At 35.4% G+C, this 20,838-nt stretch overlaps 1 protein-coding gene across 2 annotated transcripts; it reads left to right on the top strand.

The window, feature by feature from the left end:
- The first annotated feature begins 16,305 nt into the window (after window positions 1-16,305).
- LOC137572846 (translation initiation factor IF-2) lies at window positions 16,306-17,640 on the top strand. 2 transcript variants are annotated; one of them, XM_068284690.1, is made up of 2 exons: window positions 16,306-17,168; window positions 17,217-17,640. In XM_068284690.1, exons 1-2 carry the CDS (start codon window positions 16,473-16,475, stop codon window positions 17,469-17,471), a joined length of 951 nt encoding a protein of 316 aa, XP_068140791.1. In that variant the 5' UTR covers window positions 16,306-16,472; the 3' UTR covers window positions 17,472-17,640. The 2 variants fall into 2 exon arrangements, with proteins under 2 accessions (XP_068140791.1, XP_068140792.1); XM_068284691.1 differs by having other exon boundaries at window positions 17,224-17,640.
- Window positions 17,641-20,838: the final 3,198 nt, after the last annotated feature.

Below are 20,838 nucleotides of genomic sequence, written 5' to 3' on the forward strand. Positions count from 1 at the left end.
ACTCTTGATTGATGCCACAATTCATTCATTTACTCTTCTTGCATTTTCATTTTTTCCTCTTTTTTTTATTTTTTACTTGGAGTAAATAAACTGCAACTCTTGTGCCATGTGCTTAATTATGCTGCTCGAAGAGAGGGCACGTGGTAAATGTGGGATGTGGGGACCTGGGGGGGCATGATGGAAAACAGAAATTGCATTTTATTTGTTGACTTTTTGTTTGATTTCCACAATGTCTCTGCGCACTATGGGGATCTTTTGTTGTTTCGTTTATTTTTGGATGCATTGTGTCAACAATTCCAATTCAATTGAATTAAATTTTACGCCATTTCTCGAGCAGGAGACCAGAACTGGTCCAGGACCAGCAGACTCTGCCATAATTGGGAAGTAAGAGAGGGCGGTGCAGTGGTGCATGGCTCTGCTTGTCATTGTCCACCTTGTGTAATCTGTTTGCCAATATTAAAATATTCATTCACCTTAATTGTCAACGGACGGTACGGAACTGGCTAGCTGGTCATGGCCCTGACGCCGGTTTCCAAACTGTTCTCTAGGCCTGGTCTCAGATCGCCCACACAACCGCGCCAAAATCTCTTCATATACAAACCTATACCAACCCAAACACACATAGCCATACACATTTATCCACAGACACACATGCAGATAATAACTTGATCTCTGTTGAGTTGTCAGCAGAACATCACGAAAATTGTAACGAGCGGCATAAAAAGTTTTTCACAATTTTTTTACTTTTCTGTATTTTGTTTTTTGTACTGTTTACTCTACCATTTCCTTGTCAATGAGCATATTTGTTAGTGAGCTAACTAAGCTTTAAATGGTATCAACAGATGGGTTGACTTTATTATATGGCCCATAAATAGGTTAATCAAGATTAATCAAGACTTTCATACCATGCTTTGGATAGACATTTTGTTGAATTGTTAAGGTAAAATCAGGAACTACTCACAAATAAATAAAAGTCATTAGTCCATAGTAGTCTGACACTGTATTTTTTTAGCTTAAAATATTGTATAAAATAATTTAGCGCCATCAAGATAAACAATTAGAAACAAATTTTATTTATAAAAGGTCTTTTAACTCTCTATTAGATTATATAATTAGATCTACTCCCTGCTCATTCGTTAGGGTTGGGTTGGCGGAGGTTAGAGACATTAGTCTACCTTGGTTGTGATGGACAAATGTTTTAAGCATTCTTACATCCTAAATTTACAGGGTATTATGCCAGCCCATCTTTTTATAACCAAATTGCATTTACTTTTGTTCATTTTTATGTTACGTGTGCGAAAATTTTGCGTTGGCTTGCCCACAGTCACCCAAAACACCCACACACAGCTACATGCAGACTCCTATACACACAGAAATACGCACACACACACACACACACACACATGCTGTTCTTTTTATTTATCTGCTTTCGTTGTGCTTTTTACGGGTTCAAATGGGTGTTCCGAAGAAACGGAATGGGATGCAGAGTCCAGAGTCCAAGCCAAGCACAACAATTGTAATCACTGGGAATCAGCATGTTTCACATACCAACACGAAAATCTGTCGAACATAAAAAGCAAAAATGTTGTCTGACCACCCCATCCCCCAACCATCATAAAATAAAACTGTGTAAGGTGAAAACCGTACCAGAACGAGAAATGAGAAGCAAGACCGATCCGGGCCCGGGACCTGGTCCGGGGGCATCGCACACAAAATGCTGCGCTGTTCAAAATGCGAATGGATCCAAACGAGGGACCATGCCTATACGCGTTGTACCTTTGCGTTTGCATATAAAAATTCAATTTGCTTTTCAATATTTGTCTCTTTTCTTGTGCGTTTTCCCTTCCATTGTCCACCAGTCGTTTTTCTTTCTGTGCAATGGGCATTTAAATTTCATGTCGAGTTGTTGTAATTAATGATTTTTATGTATGACAATAAAAAGCGCCAATTGTTTTGGTAACGGGGCGAATTTCTCCAGGATAGGGCGGGAGAACAAAGGGTTTCGCCAAATAACAAAATTTCAATAGTTATTACACTTTTTCTTGATTACAGAAACGATGCTAAGGTCAGATCAGTTTTAATGAACATGTTAGAATTCAATAAAATGAATTCACCAACATTATCCTAAATTGGCAAAGAAATCAAATCCTTTCAAAAACTAAATTATTACTCTAGTTAACACTCTTTCGAAATTGATTCTTATTATTAATATTTTTGTTTTTTTTTTTTTTTGAGCCATGTTAATTTTTGTGCCAATTCCAACTGATTAATTAGTTTCGGAAATTTTCAAGAATTTCCTTTTTGGATGGTTAAATTAACCGAATACCACATAAATCAAATTGCGTTTCCTTTTTGGTATTGCACGAACCCTCATTAATTTCCATTATAATCAAATCTAAATCAACTCTCACACGATTTACTCCTTCCAAAGAGATACAGACATTTATATGTATAAGTATATATCGAGCCAAATAAATATAAATTGTCTAACATTAGGACCGACACAATTGAATAAAACGACAGTGCAATAAACCCATCCTCTTGACAAAGTTTTTGGTTTTTGGAGTTCGAGTTGAACTTGCCGCAGAATAAATAAACAAGCCGCGCTGACTAATTAACGGGCATTAGTCAACACTGGGCGCCGAATAAATTGACTGAAAAGGAGATAGCGAAGGGGGAAAGAAATGGAGCATGGGCCTGGCTGTGTGGCCAAAGGAACTGTAATTCAATTCGAGGTCAGGCGATTATGAATGATGCGTAAACAAATTCACAATTACGACAATTGCTCATACGATGATGGCGATGTCAATGTCGATGACGATGACGACAACTGGACGACCACGCCCACAATGCTAACGGTTGTAATTTGGCTGAAATTCAATTATGTGTCCCAAAGACAAGGCAACGAAGCGTGGCAGAGGCCGACTATGATTCTAACCGTGGTAGTGGCTCTGGCTTGTCCTTTTCGGCCACGTTGCATGTAATCAAACAGTTTGCGTAGCAATTTTCGATTATCGTTTGACTGATTTCGTGTTAAATCAATTAAGACATTGCAAATGCACGGAACCTGGCCGTGGACGTGTGCGGTCGGTCGGTCGGTCGGTTAGTCTCTTGCTATATTCCGTGCCATGTGCCTATTTATCTAATGTCCTGTCCGCACACACACACACACACACACTTAGAAAGAGGGGTAAAAGTGAGACATCCTGATAACGGCGCAGGGGACAACTCAATTGTCTTGGCCTGGCTTATTGATTACGTTACGTTATATTTTTATATTCCATCCTTGCCTTTGATTAAAGTCTTTGCACAATTTTTCAATTTATGGGTAAATCTTTTGCACAGCTGCCAACTGCAGAACTTGTGAGGCCAGAACCAAGAGAAAAGTTTGTCTCAAAAAATGAAAGAAGAAACTTTTTGGCTTTGCTTCATTTTGTAGCCGCATAAACACTTTGGAAATAGACCAAAAACTTTGTACGGGCCACAAAACGTAAATGGCCGTTAACAAGCCCCATTTTATCCAACCCCCTCTGTTTATCCCATCGGGGGGGTGGGGAAATTGCAACTGAAAATTGAAATTGAAAATTTGTTTCGCTGTGGCCAAACCAAAAGTTAACACTGTCAAACAAATTTACCTTAAATTAAATAATATTCAACAAAATGAACAAAATGTATGAAAATTAATTTAAAAATTTGTCACTTTAAAAACTTAACTATAAAACCTTAAAAGGTTTTTATAAATAAAATAAAGATACTTTATATTTAACTCTATTTCGTTAAACTATCTAAAAAAATCCCTTCTAGTTCCACCCTAAATCAGTTATATCTAAACTCACGTTCCTCCATTTCTCAATGGATTGGAATGGGTCTTAGGTCAAGATTTATATTACCTTTTTGTTTGCTCGGCTTTTGTTTGGTCTGCTTATATACCCAATGGCATGTCAATAAGCCATTCGATGTGACGTTCGCTTAATTTCGGAAATATCGCCTGAATGATTTTCGTGTTAAATTAATTAAATCCCAAATGCGTGTCCGGCAAACATTTGAGCTGGCCAAGAGCCCAAGATAGAAGCTCCATAGAAATCAAATTGTGCCATAAATCTGCTATGAAACCTGGATAATTGGCCCAAAAGACACAAGGTTGGACTCGTGTACTGCTCAGTACACAATTTTGCCATTAGAATTGAAACAAATACAAAAAAAAAAAAAAACATTTTTGACCATGAACTAAGATAAGAATATTTAAATTGCTTTTCATTGACACATTTCATTTCTGAGATGTGTGTTCCATATTAAGGACTATAACAACAATTGCATAATTTCTGATGGCTGTTAATTCTTTTAGGATAACCAAGTTCTGCTGATGGTTTAACCAGTTTTTTGTTGATTACTAAATAAATATAAAAAAAAATCGTTTGTCGACCACACTTTGCGTTTATTTTTTATTCACAACCTTTTGCTGTGCCTTTGTTTGCTTATATTTTGCCACAGCAGCTGTTCAAATTTCTATATTCCATTCGCATTTTCAATTGAATTTTTATTTTGTGAAACTTATTTGTCGGTTATTTTACTCCCTTTTTTTGCATTTATTTCCCCCCAACCATTGCTGAGTAATTAAATTTAACGCTTAAAACAACAGCAAAAGAAGAACTAGCAGAAATGGAAACAAAAAAAAACAGAAAGAGAAGAGTTGACCACGCAAACAGAAACCGAACTGCAAATGCAATTGTTAACGGCCGCCAGAGTTGGTTTTGCAAATCGTTTGACAAGCCAGGGGAAAAAAAATACAGCAACAAGAACAAATAATAATAAAAAAAAAAAAAACTACAAAAAATAGTTGAATAAATATTTCTGCGGTCGTGCGCGTTGCAAACAAATGATGCATAGATGTAGAAAGAGATGGATACATAAAGGATGAGGGGAACGGCAGATGGTAACGGGCAGGGATTGAGGATTTAAATTGCTCGCGAATTATGTGCAAAAGTAATTTTTTTTTTTTTTTTTTTTTTTTTTGTTTTGCTTTTACTGATGCTGAGCATTTCAAAGTTGCGGTTTGCCGAGATATTTATTATTAATATTATTTGTATAGATTTTTATTTATCTATATGGATGATGGTATGCAAATACGTTATTAATCGCAGATGCTGCAACTTAATCGCCGCTTTACTTTGTGTGTGTGTGTGTGCTCCATTAATGACAGGCGAGTATTTTGTATAATTGGATATTTGTGGCATTAGCGTGTAGGCCATTTAAATGGCATTTAAATCAATTGCAAATGTCATATGAATTATTCCTTTTGTGTGAGAAAAGAGAATCCAAAAAAGTTGTAATCAAAATAATTGAGATTTATTTAATTTAATAAATCCAACTCCAAACAAAATGGATATGCATATGCACACACAAACACACACACACACACACCGTACATATGAATTTGTGAATTTTGCAAAATTCGACTTATATCAAATATATTTGTATATTTGTAGCATACTTTTCTGCGCCAGCTAATCGCATAATATAGCATTTTGCATATGGCATGAATATGTACTCACATAAATGCAATATGTATGTATTTGTGGCCATTCCTAAACAATTATGCATGCATAATGTATTCAATTGGGCCATCGGTTCGAGGAATGATGGTTTTGGGTGAGTTTTGGAGGTTTTTTTGGGGGTTGTGGTGCCATGGCGGGCCGTAAAGTGCGTGTGCAAGTTGGCACTTAACCTTTTACCGTCTCGCTCTTTCTCTAGTGGTTTGCATGAATTGTCAATGAAGCAAAAGTGCCATCATATGAATTAATGAGCAGACGCCTCAGCAGCAACAACAATAATATTAGTGAGAAGCAAGACACAAAGCGAGAAATAGCGAGAGAATGAGAGAGAATGACTCTATAGAGTGTGATAATCCGCAGGCATTTTGCTTTTCCTTTCACTTTTGCCGAATGCTTTTGTCCGTGTGAAATATTCATGGATTGCATATGAGTGGGTGTACCTGTCTGTATGTGTGTATATGTGTATCCGTGTAGGAGTTGTTTTCATCTGTTTCTCACTCTCTCTTTCTTTATGCTACCATTTGATATGCTTGTATGTGTAGATGTCTAATGCTGCAGCAATCGTTGTTTGCTTTCTTCCGTTTTGGCCATCAAACCATTTGACCCACTTTGCTTTTGCCTGCCTGTCTGCCACCAATATGATTGCTAATCAGCATAAGTTAGCGATGAGCAGTTTATTGTAGTAATTCCGTGAGAATAAAACAATCTGGTTAATACTTTTTAGTAATTGTGAATTATTCAGTGCATCAAGCATTCTAAGAAGATTAAGCCTTAAACTATAGACTATTTAATATAAAGCTAAAGTGATCGCATTATGAACATGATTTTCACAAAAATCACAATAATCTGATATCAGATCTGAAAAGCTAAAAAGTTTTTTCGATCAAGCGAATGAAATGCAGACTTATAGAAACTTTTCTGGATTTTCTAGGTTGATGCAAAAAAAATTCGGAAAATCTGTTCCATCTCTAACCATCATTTTCGGTATTTGGACAGATTCAAGCTGATTGAATTTGTGACGAATATATATACCAAAAAATATGCGATTTGTGGTCCAAAGAGATACATTGAAACGACATTTTTGTCCAGTTTTTGTTGCTGTTCTGCCTTCTGTTGGCACGCGAATGTCAAACGAGTTACCTAGAGCGGGCTCACGCCCATTTTGATTACACACACACACACACACACACTCCCACAGACTCATACTTATGGAGAAAGAGAGATTCATGCATAAAATTATAATAAATCATGGTACGCAATAAATATAAGTCTCTCTTGCCCCTCTACCCGCGGCTTCATATGTCTCTAGGATGTATAAGGGCGTCGATAAGCTGCCCGAAAAGCGGCTAAACATAATCGAAAACGCGTTTTCCTCTTGCTAGATATAAATATTTTTTTCATTTTTCTTTTGGTTTGTATTTTTATTTTTTTGTATTATTTAAATATAAATGAAAATGTTTTGCAGCCTGATTGCGGCATATTTTGACGCAGCCCTTGGGCCATCCACAGTGAGAGGAAAAGGGTGTGTGTGTGTGTGTGTGTGAAAGTGTGCGGCAGAGAGTCATTTCTCCATTTTGTTGGTTTCCTTTGATAAAATCACGTACTGCTTTTGGGAGGAGCCCTTCAGAAAGGCTTAAGCCTTAAGTTTTACGCCTAACAAAAAGCAAGCGTCTTATGCGTCTTTTTGTGTGAAATTGCATGTGTGTGTATGTGTGTGCTTGTGTGTGTAGGGTGTTGTTTGCCTCAAGTGTTGCTGTTGCCTTTGTTGTTGTTCTTGTTGCTGCTGGTATTGTCGATGCGTCACTTTCCTCTCTATTGTCGCCACTTGTGTGGAGAAGAAGATAGAAGAAGGACCAGAAAAAGTGATGAGATGAGATCTACAAGGAGTTTATAGGACTTTATAAACTCCTAGAAGTCACATGTGGCCATAGCTGTTGACTGCAATGATAAAGTTTCCTGGCTGGGTGCAGAAATGCTGCCCATTTCATGGCTGTTTAGCGACAATGACTGCCACTCACTCTCCTTCACCTGATTGAAAATGCCGCTAAGTAACTGTTCAATTTCATGCTTGACTGCTGTCTCGAAAAGGTGAGGCTAACGAGGGTTGCATGACAAGTCATCAGGTCAATTGTTTTCCATGAATTTTGAAAATTTAAACATTTTTAGTGAAAACGGTCTGGCAAGGGCGACAAGTCAAGCAATGGGAAAGAAGCTTGTATTTCTTTTAGTAAATTGAAAAGCCACGCGTAACTCCCTTTCAAGATGTTAAAACTGGTAATTTTCAAAATATTATTTTTGTAAATATTGTAGTTTAGTTTTAGAAACAGCTTGAAAATAAGGATGTAGCAAGAATTTCTCAATTGTTCAAGCCGAAATGGCTATTATATGGAGAATAAAAGTTGGGTCAGAAACCTCCTCAACTCCTTGAAGGACACAGCGACTTACTAGAAAAAGTAAATAAGCAATGATAGAGCAGTTGATCAAAAGTATTTGACTAACTTAGAAGTGATTCCTGTTATTAATGTCGCATCAGTCTAACGGACTTCTATTCACTACTTTAACTAACAAGAAAAGACTTTAAGAAACTTGTCTGAATTTATGCCTTATAATTTATTTAAAAAGAATAGATCATTGGCACTACAAACATCTTGTCTTTCACAAGGGTATATATGGGTGTGCATTCATATCCTTTACCATATCTACCTGAACAATCTCGCTAAACGCATTCGCAAACAAAACGTTTCGTTCATTGTCTTTGCAGCAGGCCTAGTCCTGGCACTGGTACTGGCTCTGTGTGCAGCGATGGATAAAAAGTCAAACAAGTTCGTGAGTCGTGAGTGGCTTTTGCAATTTCGCATAATGAGGCGAACACACACAGTTACTCATACGCACACAAACACACTGGGACTGGGTACAATCGGCCGTCATCCACCACCATCTAGGAAAAGTCAAACAAATTTAAGTACTTTTATGCACCATAAGAGCCACCTGATAGAAATCTTTTATTTACTCAGAGTGGAGAAGCTTGTTCCCCTCCTTACCACCATGATCTCCATCTCCAGTTGCATCCCTTCTTTTGCCTTTCGTCGTTTCGCCAAAGGCAAGCTTTTATCTTAGGAACTAAATGCATTTTGCATATGAAAGGTGGTGAGGTTCTGTGCGGATGTGCAAAAGTAAGAGCATATCTTTTGCGCGCTTTGTACGATTTATGAATTAACTTTTTCTCTCTTTTTCCAATGTTTTTTTTCTCTCTCTCTCTGTATTTTGTGAATGAAGTTAACTTCCACAGCGAACACATGATATGGTAATGTGGATGGGGTGAATCCTTACAAATGCTGCCCAGACATATGTAAAAATAAAAAGAATAAACGAAATCCAAATGCAGCACTGCAATTGCATACAAAGCCCACACAAAAACCACCCCCTCGAATCTGCTCCCCTATCTTCTTTTCCATCATATCTGTCTCCCACGCTAGCTGCGTAAACCTTTATCCAACATGATTCTCTTTTCTTTTTTACTGTAAATGGCGTATAAATAACTAGAAAGAAATCATTTATATCTGCCATACAACAAAATAAACGAATCTTTAATGCTCTATGGCTGAATTCTTTCTGTCATTAGTTTTCCTTTTTCAAATATTTTTCCTCACATATGTATCTAATTACGCTTTTAATTTCGTTTGAAAATTTTGTAATTGTATTTGTGACGGAATTTTTAGAGTTTATTCAAATAAAATTAAAACTGATTATTGTTTTTTTCCAAGAAAAATTTTGATATTGAAATAAATTATTGATAAGATATCAACATTAAATAAAAGTCTCAGAAATCATTAATGAAAAACTCGAATAAAAAAGCAAAAGAATGTTGAAAATTCTTATAAACTATTATTATTTAATCCAATCCAAGAAGTCGTCTGTATATGTCCACGATCTGTTAATAGAAGAGTACATATTTACAGATTGCTTGGCACTGATAAATGCCAAGTCATGTTTTTCTCCTGCCCTTTTCCGTTTTCACAATCTATCTCTTTTGGCCTATCTCTCTCTCTCTCTCTCTCTCTCTCTCTCTCTCTCTCTCTCTCTCTCTCTGTCTCTTTCTCTATTTGCCTTTCATTGCATATCATATTAGTTGAACCTTTGTGCTGGTAAATTTTTCTTCTTCTCCTTTACAAACCTTAATTGAAATGCTTCTTCTGTACCTCGTCCTATTAAAAAAAGAAAAAAAAAACTAACTTGACTCGACTTGACTTGACTTGACTTGGCCGCTTTGTTTTGACATAATTTCCAGATTGGCTGGGCTGCTGCATTATGTAATGGATATGTGCACTCATATTTGCTGATTGCATATAGATAGGATTTGTCTAGTGTGTATTGACAGAGTGAACAAGAAAGATGAGCATTCTGTGTGTGTGTGGGTTTTTTTTTTTGATACATATATACATATGTAGGTGTTTGTGTGAAAATCAGGCCAATCTGTAAATTCATGTATCCGTGGACTGAAAAGCCGTCAGAGATTAAATTTAATTGAGGAATATTATTATAATGATGCCACAGCAAATTTTTTAATGGAAATTTCTTTGTCATTTGTTTTGTAAAATATTGAATCTTTTACCCTTTCAATTGAGCAATAAAGATTATAATGAAATTTTCAAAAAGGATAAGTAATTTTGTTTATAAAGGACTTGTAGCCAAGTTTCAATTTAGTCCGAACGTCTTACGTGTGCTTCTAGAAACTGATCTTATATGTTTCGACCTTAAAATAAATTAATTAAAAAATGTATTTCCTGTGAGTATTTTAAAATATTGATAACCTTGACCTGCCCATTTTATTCTTCCCTACTTTTACTGATTAAACGGATGATAAAACTTAAGCTCAACATTTGTATTCTGCCAAAGATTGATCTACAGGTGGCTAAGCGTTAAGCTTAAATAAGTCATATAATAAAAATAATAAAGAAACCTAACAGAAATGTTTAGGTAAGCAAGTGACGCTCTGCAACATTTCCAAGTAGAGCTATTCCATTACACTTGGCCCTAGACTGATACTTTATTATTATTTGGTTTTTAATTTAAAATGTTTCGCCAATCGTATTACTTTTCAATATACTTAGACTTAAATCAGTTATTAACTAGACAAGATTTTGCTGAATTTATTAATTCATGATTGGCTTGAAGAAGGCACCATAAATAGCCATAATCATTACAATATGCCACCTAAAATTGCTCGTCCCTGGCATATATCCATTTATAGCACGATATTTATATACAAAGAGATAGAAAAATCTATAAGTAAAGATACGGGGATAGAGAGAGTCATGCACTTAGCACTTGGTTTCTTATCAATGGCTGCAACAGATAAGACTGCAATGAGTTGGCAAAAGCTAAGCTAGATGGATTCCTCTCATTGTTACTTGGCAACAGCAAAACTCGCACTCAAACTCCATGATGAAAGTGCTAAAGTCATTGCCAAAGCACTCTCAAGAGTCATAATCACGCGAATGTCAAAGTTAATGTGCCTCAATGTCAAATTGCAGGCAGAGAGAATAAACGAAGAAACCAAAGAAGTAAAATCCATATAAATAAGAAGTGCTTGATTTGGCAACGCCCACAATGAAAAGAGAAATAACACAGGAAAAAAAAAGAAACATCCATGTATAAAGGAAACCCGAAACAAAATTGAAGGCAAACAAAAGCCAAAGTCAGAGAGTTGGAGTCAATGTCAGATTCAGAGTCAGACATTTTTATGGCTCTGTCATTGTTGAAAATTGCTTTGGCCCCTGGATTTTTGTCTTTGTGCCTGGCGGTTAAGTGATTTGACGCCTCTGGCCTCACTCGAAACGAAATATATAACATTCATGTACTTGTATAAAAATATATATCGCTTATACTTGTCGAGATTATGGCAGAGATTGATTTTAATACTCTTGCGTATGCAAGGGTAAATGCATTTTAAGTTTTTGTTTGCATTTCATGGATTAAACGGAGAGTATATTAAGTATTGGAGACAGACTAAGATGCATCTTTTGTTGAGAGTGCCAAAAAAGTTATATTATTGATTAGGACGAGTTCGATCATAGGTTTATACACACTCTGTCTGTCTGTCTATGGGGTAATTTAGAATTGTTGTGACTTCTTTACTAGTATAGTTTTATTCATGGTATATCATCATAATAAATCACAAAATAATAATCAAAAAATCCCTCGGAACTTTTTAGTTTATAAAATTTTTTAAGCTTGACGGAAGTATTTGATGGATGTAAATAAGAGTAAACATTTTTAATGTCATGAATTCTGCGAGTGCTAAAACATTTTAGTAATTTATATTTAACATATTTTCGATATTCTGTTTTCATTCAAGTAGTCCCTTATGTTATTATTGATTTCGGTCATTCGAATTATCTGCATTCTAATTCAATGAGTTTGCACAATAATGATGCTGAAACTATATATAACTCATTAAAATTGATTTCATTTGATTTAGGGGCATAAATTGTATATTTTGTTCTCATTATTATTGTACTGCAAATGTAGTAAATAACCGCAGGCAGCCATAAACAAAAAAAAAAAGATTAGTTAATTATAATGCGCAATTGATTGAAATATTTAAGTTGATTCGAGTTGATTATAACCAATTGCAGAGCAAATTGCTTTGAAGATTTCGTTAATTGATAGAAAATCAACAATTATTTTGGGGCCTGTGTAAACTATATTTGAAATTTGGCATAATTTGATCATGTTTCGGTTTGATTATAGACATAACAAAAAGAATCAGCAATGGCAATAATTTTTTTCTTTATAAAATTGAACAAGTTTTTAAGCTTATCTCATTGTTAAAGTCTATAAAGTCTTTAGTCTATTACTCATTGTTAAAAACACTCTGTTTCTCAATCCTTGCTAATGGTCTAGAAATTCGCAGAGATTAAAAAACACCTGGCCTAAACATAGGCAAGTATTTGAGCTTAATTTACTATTTTGTTGTAAATAATATATTAATAGTTTTTCAGTATTCAATGGTAATCATCTTTTTATTCAAATTTATACACATGAGGAAGGAAACAATTTGTCAGTCTCTTATCGACTGTCTAATTGTGAAGGCTTCTGTCACCTAAAATATCTATACCTCCTCATATATTGATTTAGTTTGCTAAATTCACCTTAACAACTATTTTCTTATTTTTCGTTTCCTGCCACAATTTGCATATTTGTTTATCTGTTTGTTTTTCTCAACTCTCCGGACATGTTTTCTCTGCCTCCTCTTTTTCCTCTCTCTCCCGCCCTTTCACACACTCTCCTCTATCTGTCTTTGTCTGTTATTCTGCACATCTATGGCAAGTTAAGAGCTTTTCCAAGTTGGTTTGCTCTGTTTAATGAACTGTACATGAAGAAATTATATTTTGCCAAACAAGCAAGCGAACAGAGATACATCTACACATTCACATACAACCATCTCTAGATACACACACAGTCAAACACACATATATGTACATATACATACATATATATACAGTTTAATTTTTGCTTGTCAAGCTTAATTTGCGCTTGAATGCATTACCAATGTGTGGCTGAGTGTGTGTGCGTGGGTATTGGGATTGCATGTACGAATGACAGGACACGGCAGGGAATGCCACAAGAAGGGAAAAAAAACATCGACCTCATGGACTTCCCAAAAATCTATTGAATAGAAATTTTTATTCACTCATTTTTAGTATTTTGAATTTTCTATTGCATTTTGTCATTTTTTTCTATTTTTATTGTAAATCTTTACCTATCTTCTCCTTTCTCATTTATTTAGTGTCTTGAGTCTATTTCGATTGGTTCATTTAACCCAGCCCCGCTACAATTGATTTGGATTTTAGTATATCGGTGTTATTATTGAAATTGATGAGTCCTGCCATTTGGTTGCGGTGAGTTGCCAGTTCCTTTTCTCTTCTTTTTCTTGTTGCTAATGTAAAATTCACCTGCATTACACAGCTGGAGAGCAGAAAAAGAAGGATGAGAATGGCAAGATGAGCACAAAAGGAGAGGATGCGAAACCAAACTGCCTCAACTTGATATGCTATTAGCTGCCTTGGTCTTACCTCAGGCATTCGTTTCCATTCGCTTCGAAGATGAAATAACACCAATTCCGTTCAGGCACTAATGCGCATTGATTTTCACATTTCCACTGGCGTCATTTTCCATTGTTATTCAGCTTCATCTACTACACTTTCCTACCTATTGTTGTTGTTGTTCTTGTTATTTAGCAAACATTTTGCCGTTCATCTAATAGCTACGGATGTGGTTAAAAGCATTTGCCCGATCCTTCCCTTTTTCATAGACCATTAAATTTGCATTTGCTGCTGACTGGCGCGATTGGCAGACAGGCAACTAAGCAGTCCTTCAAATGGGCAGACGGGCAGGTGGAATACGAAACCAAGAACAAGAATGTTAAGTTCAATGATGAAGAACTGAAGAAGACAGGCGTTTCCCCACTAAATATTTAAGTAGGCAACGTGTTTCTACTAAACAGAAAACTGATCACATTTCATTTCATTCCAAATTTTGAAGTCTGAGCGAACGAACAAAAAAACATGTCGAAACAAATGCCTTTTTATTTACCCACTGAAAAACCAAAGAGAAATGGCAATTCTAGCCAATGGGAATCGCTGCAAGAGATAAGTAGTAGCTCGACTGTATCTACTTCAACGTCGATTGACGAAGAACAAAATCTAAGGCGCATAGTGGAGAAGATTGTTAAACAATTGCCTAAATCTGATTCGCCTGACATGGACATTGATGGCATTATGTCTTTGATTATGCCAAAAGTTTTGAATGAGCTGCAGCCCTATAAAAAATTAAATAGGAAAATGAAACGAATTTTAAAAATATTAAAATCCCAAATGGATTATACGACGGTCATAGATCAGGATATAGCTGTTATATATTACGATTTATACAAAATCTTTAGAAAACTGGAAAAAATGGAACGTATCAAAAAAAATATACCAAAGCAGGTTGCAGAAACTCAAAGAGAAGAAGAACAGGTCGGTTGCGTAATAAAATCAGCAAAAATGTCTCAAGAAACAATGTTGAAACAAATTACTTCGTCAAACCAGTCTCTAGAATCGAAGAAAGAACAAATCCCTTGCCTAATAAAATCGTCGCTGCAGTATCTAGATTCAAAGGATGAACAAATCCCTTGCTTAATAAAATCGTCGTTGCAGTATCTAGATTCAAAGGATGAACAAATCCCTTGCTTTATAAAATCGTCAAAGCAGTCTTTAGAATCGAAGACAGAACGAATCCCTAGCCAAATAAAATCGTCAAAGCAGTCTCTAGAATCGAAGAAAGAACATATCCCTAGCTTAATAAAATCGTCGAAGCGGTATCTAGAATCAACGGAAGAACAAGTTCCTAACCTTATAAAATCATTAAAGAAGTCGTCTCAACAATCGAAAAAAGAAATGATGAAAGCGTCAAAGAAGTCTCTACAAATAATATCTAAAGTCGTAAATGTTGGTGTGACAATTGAAAGCGATACGGATATAACTGCACAGAAGGCGAATTCAACCAAGAAGCCGATCGAAGTGGAACAGATGACATTACCTAATTGTACGAAAAATCCACTGACATGCATCCAAGAGGGAACGCCTGTCTCTTCAGATCCTTCCCTTGCGGCTGTAGCACGGGCCGAAAGAAACACTTTTATGGCCAACATGTTAGTAGGCCGCAAATCAGACTTTTCATTTAATCTAAATTGTGAAAACATATATTACTAAAATCTTAATCAAATCAAAACAGAAGTTCATACATATAGAGTTAGAAAAGAAGACCTTAAAAAGTCATTTAATATTGTAAATTTTAAATTTTTGAAGTCCATCAATGACAATATAAATGTAAATTAACAAGCAAGTGTTTTAATCTCTAGTGGGGAATTTGAAAGTTTGTATACTTATGCAAGTTTTTTGTTACCCTTTTCATACCTATAGCCATCAAGTCTATATATAGTTGTAAGAAATTCACCAATATTAAATTTCACGACAATAGCTTAGAAAATAACGAATATATTCAGAAAAGTCGTTGAAATAATTTAAAATTACCTCATTTGCAATATTTTATTGCATAATATAAGCATGAGGTTATACTAAAAACATTATTATTTTAACCTATTAATAACTTAGGTACGATTAAGGCAAATTTAGCAAATATCAAAGAGTTATTTTTTTTTTTTTTTTGTCCTATAATGAGTTAACTTTGCGCCAAACAGTATGCTACACAGATTCCAAGAATTTTTTGATTTTTAATTTTAAGGAATTATGAGAATCTTTTGCGTCTAACAAATTGTTCATTAGTAATGTGTGCAAACAGGAACAATTCTTCTTGCACAGGAAAATTGTATATTTTTGGGTGCTTATTTCTTAACGCCAGATGTTTTCACACAATCTGGACGTGATGAACAGATCAGCGTACCCGAATTAGTTAAGAACACCTCTCAAAAATCATGTCGGCCCGCGTTATTAGTCATTATAGTTTTTTAAGCGAGTATTCTTTAGTTTTAAATTAACCCGAAAGAGGCGGCTTTTACTATCCTTTTGTGAATTCTAATTCATATTAAAATATGTTTTCTATTTAGATTTAGTAAATTAGACCAAACTGTGGAAATTATTTGAGCTTTACAACTCCTACTAAATTAACCAAGCAACCAACAAACAATAATATATTTGAAACTAGGCAAAATCTTATTTTGTAGATCAAGTTTGCTTTTAAACATATTTCAATGTATATCTCAAGTAGTTAGTGATATCTACCCACATCGTTTTTATTCGACTCTTAGTTATACTGTTATTCACAACGTTGAAATTTGTATAATTTTCGAAGTAAAAAATAAATTCTTTTTGTTTTTGGTAACAATACACTTTTTCAAAACAAAACTAGAGTAAGATGGCCGAACAGTCGCCGAATTCAAAACCATGGAACGAGCCAGAATCCAAAGAAGCTGAAGACGACAAGGGTGAAAGAAAAGCTGAAGGCAAGAAAGCTGAAGACGACAAATTTAAAAACGACAGAGCTGAAGACGTGAAAGCTGAAGACGTGAAGGCTGAAGACGTGAAGGCTGAAGACGTGAAGGCTGAAGACGTGAAGGCTGAAGACGTGAAGGCTGAAGACGTGAAGGCTGAAGACGTGAAGGCTGAAGACGTGAAGGCTGAAGACGTAAAGGCTGAAGATAACAAAGCTGAAGGCGACAAAGCTGAAGATGACAAAGCTGAAGACGAAAAGGTGGAACCAAATCTAGAGATGCAATTGGAAAATGTCTTGCAGAAACTGCAATCATATTCCGGTCCGCATAATGAAGAAATCGATCTCATCATTAATACTCTATTTCCAATCATACTTTCCGAATTGAAGGAATACAAAGAAATTGATGACGAACTGCAAAGATTAGACGCAACCATGAAATCGAATCTAAGTAATGCAGCTGTCATCGATCAAGACATTGGAAATATGTATCTTGATTTGCATGAAATATATAGCAAACTGGAACGCATTGATGCAGTCAAAATGGAGTTTTCAATACGGAAAATGCTTAACCAAAAAGTACGCGAGTCTGAGGAGTTGCAGAAGCGTAATCGTCACTATGTAAGCAATGAAAATAATGAAATTAAATTTCCAATAACCGAAGCCAAGTGTTCAGGTACTAAAATTAATGAAATTAAATCTTCGAACACCAACCAACCGAAGAAGCCGAGTTGTGATCCGTCTCCTGAGGTCGTGGAGAATGCTGAGAAGCGCACTTTTTTGACCAATATGCTAGCCCTTAAAAAGTCGGAGTTCTCAATTCAGCTTAATCGAGGAAACAAGTATTTCAGTGAAGTTGAAAAGGTATTAAAAACGAAGCCAGAAGATTCAGATAGTAAAGATGACGAGAAGAAATCAAAGTAAGATGTTACCCAGAATTAATTAATTCAATTCTAAAGGAAGATAAGTTGGTCTGCTAAGAGCTTTATATATATTTCACATTATTCAAAATTGTACAAAATTAACACATTCCATATTTTAAACAAAATTTTTGCGAAGTTATTAAAAATTGTATTTGTTGACCAACCAGAAACGAACATTTTAAAATACGCTGTTCCTTAGCGAATTCAGTAAGTTAAGGATGTCATCCTCGTTAAACTTAAACACAATTTTCTAAGAACACTTTACAACTCCTTAACCCCCCCGTCAGACATTCCAGATCTACCCTTCTATCTTCCAAACCAGTCACTTAAATCGAAACATTCATTGTCACCATCTGGACCTGGATGGGCTGAAATAAGCGGAGGAGTGGGTGTGGCTGGATGGGGCTGCACATGAATCATTCATGAAACATTTTGGCACAAATGCAAATCGGGCAAATCCTTACAACAAACAAAAATGCCTCCCGCTAAAATACACACCCGCATGGCACAAAACGCGCCAACTAAACAATGTAAAATGTTAAATAATTATTTAAAACAGTTGGAAAAACTCCTGTTATGGGTTTGGCGACGGTGTGTCAGATGACAAAAAATGTTTATTGTTTACTTTTTGGCAAATTTATGGCCTAATGCAGCTGGCACTGGCAACAAAAAAAAAAGAACCCCTTCGTGCTCAGCCCTCAACACCCTGTTTGATAGGAAATAGAACAAGAACAAATTTGTTAATAAAAGTGAAAAATATTTGCTGGTTCGACAAAAATAATATACACAAATACACATTGTTAACTTAAAAACATAAAAAACCCGTATTAAAAATATCTGTTAGTAAAAATCTATTTAAAAAGTTTATGTGTGTTATATGTATCAATTTAACATTTGACATTGACTAGTCGAACTTAAGCTTAAGACCTTAGCTGCATCAGCTAAGTATTTCAAACGGATGAATATTGCAACAATATCCAAAATATTTTCGTTATCACTTGCAGGGTTTAACGAAAATTACGAAGATCTGTTATCGATTGTTGACATTAAAGACTTAAAGTATAATGAATTGAATTTTTGATCTCTTTGTGTTTGTATTTAGAATGCCTGGAAAACATGTCGGCTAGTGTAATAGAAAACAATAGAGACCACAATAATCAGTGTAGTAAATATGTAAGCTGCCAAATCGTGGCATTTAATTAAATAACACCTTTGGCACACACGCCCATAACCACCCACTTATACAAACACAAACACAACACACACATACACACACACACTCTGACAAATCCGCACACAAAATACTGCACTTTGAAGCTAACTGAACTGGCATTATGGCCTCAAGGGGGTCGGTGGTGGTTAACGTGGCTTTAAATTTTGAAGCCATACAAACACGACTTGGCAATTATATTTATGTGCCAGTTTCCAAAAGGGGCATTCTGTTTACTTGAAAGCAATTAAAAGCAAACCAAAAGCATCTACCATTCGCTCCCTACCCTACCCTAGCCCCGCTCTATCCATATACTCCAGGATACTCCATCATATTTGCTTGTGAGAGTATTTGCTTAGTTCTGTTGGTGGAAGAAAGGGAGCAGGCACTCCATATGTGTATGAAAAGCCTTGCAGTAAAATGGCCACTCAGGAAGCGAAGTTCGTTTATTGTGTCAGGGATATATCTTTTTGTTGTATACTGAATGTGCATATGTATGTATTATTTGTTGTGTGTGTATGTATGTGTGTGTGTATGTAGAACGCAGCAGAAACAGCTTCGTTCTATAGTCTGTGCATCGCACAAATAACCTCGAGGCCATAAAAGAAATACGTTTACTATGTACTAAAATTGAGTAAACGCTGCCATTACACAGGCTGCACCCGAACGTACTCTCCACTTTGCTTTGCTATTATTTTGAGTGCACACACACACACACACACACACCGAGCAATAGTAGTAAAAAAAGTAAAGAATAAATGAATGAATGGAAGCGAGTAGACAACAGAATACAGAAGGAATATGAGAACTTCCAACGATTGTCTCCACCCACCCACAGTAATAGATACAATTGTCTGGGACACTTTAGATGTTTCATCAATTGACTGGTCAGAATGATTCACCTTGGGTTAAAGCCTAACCACAACTAAACTTTTCTCTTGCATTCATTTGATATCCCTTTATCTTCTTGTTTGATGTGAATGTTTTGCTGGAATCAATTAAGAAGTGAAAATATCTAGATGGAATTATTCCAACTTTTGAAATAGATAAACGAATTAAACTCATTCGCAAAAGTCAAAACTACCATACATAGCGAGGTGTGCTGCAATATTAGGCGTGAATAATTTGAACCCAGACCCAATACATCGAAATTAAAAAAACAATTTTGATAAAGAGAGAAAAAAAGCCTTTTCATTTAGTATTTTTATTAACCTCTATTGAAAAATTAGTTTTTCCTTTTAAAGGGTGTCCTGGAAATTGTGCATATATAAATAAAGCTACAAAAGTTTTGTCGGTCGGAAGAACTACATATAATAACTAAATATTTAGATTCAAACTTAATCTAATATATATCGGAACTATTTAATTAATAACCTGAATTCTCTTAAAGTTCATTTGTTACTCACTAAAACATTAATCTATAAAACTTTCTAGTCCCCCTCGACTTAGCTTTTCTTTTGTGCCTCTTGATCAATTTCACTAGGGAAAGTAAATAGCTTTTTAATTTCTTGCCGATATGGCATTTCTTTTTTCCTTTTTGCAATTTTGTCATAACAATTGTCCGAATGCAAAACAGGCGAAAATTGAAAAGAAATAGTATGAAAACAAAACAGGTCCAGGCAAAAGACTATTGGGAGAGCAGTTTAGAGGAGATGAGTGCACAATATTTTCATGATTTAATATGCGATTAGCTGATGCGGCCAGCATTCCTAAGTAGTCTCTCCAGCTGACCGGCACGACAGAAATGAAAATTTCTCAGCACTTTAAAGTTTGACTTGAAATCGAGGCTAATGGAATGTAAGTGAAAGACCCTCATTTGATTTGCCACTTTGCTAAAACATTTCGTATGCAAATTTTGTATTCACATAAGAGTTGCCAGAGAGATGGTGAAGCGATACAGAGCTGATACATTTAAGGTAAGAATCAAAGCATTGCATTGAAAGAAAAGTATTTTTCTTCTTTTTCCCCTTTGAGTGCCTTGCCACATAAATTTGCACTTTGTTTTGTTTGTAGAGCAATTGAAGAAAGCCAGCGATAAAGTGGGAAAGAAAGCAAAGCAAGCAAAGAAATATAAATTTGTTAACCAAAATGAAATGAAATATGTTTACTTTTTTTCAACTTTAAGATCTTCAAAGTAGTCTTTGCTTTGTCTTTTAGT

This window comes from Drosophila tropicalis, unplaced genomic scaffold (genome assembly GCF_018151085.1).
Source record: "Drosophila tropicalis isolate 14030-0801.00 unplaced genomic scaffold, ASM1815108v1 contig_393, whole genome shotgun sequence".
Classification (NCBI taxonomy): Eukaryota; Metazoa; Arthropoda; class Insecta; order Diptera; family Drosophilidae; genus Drosophila; species Drosophila tropicalis.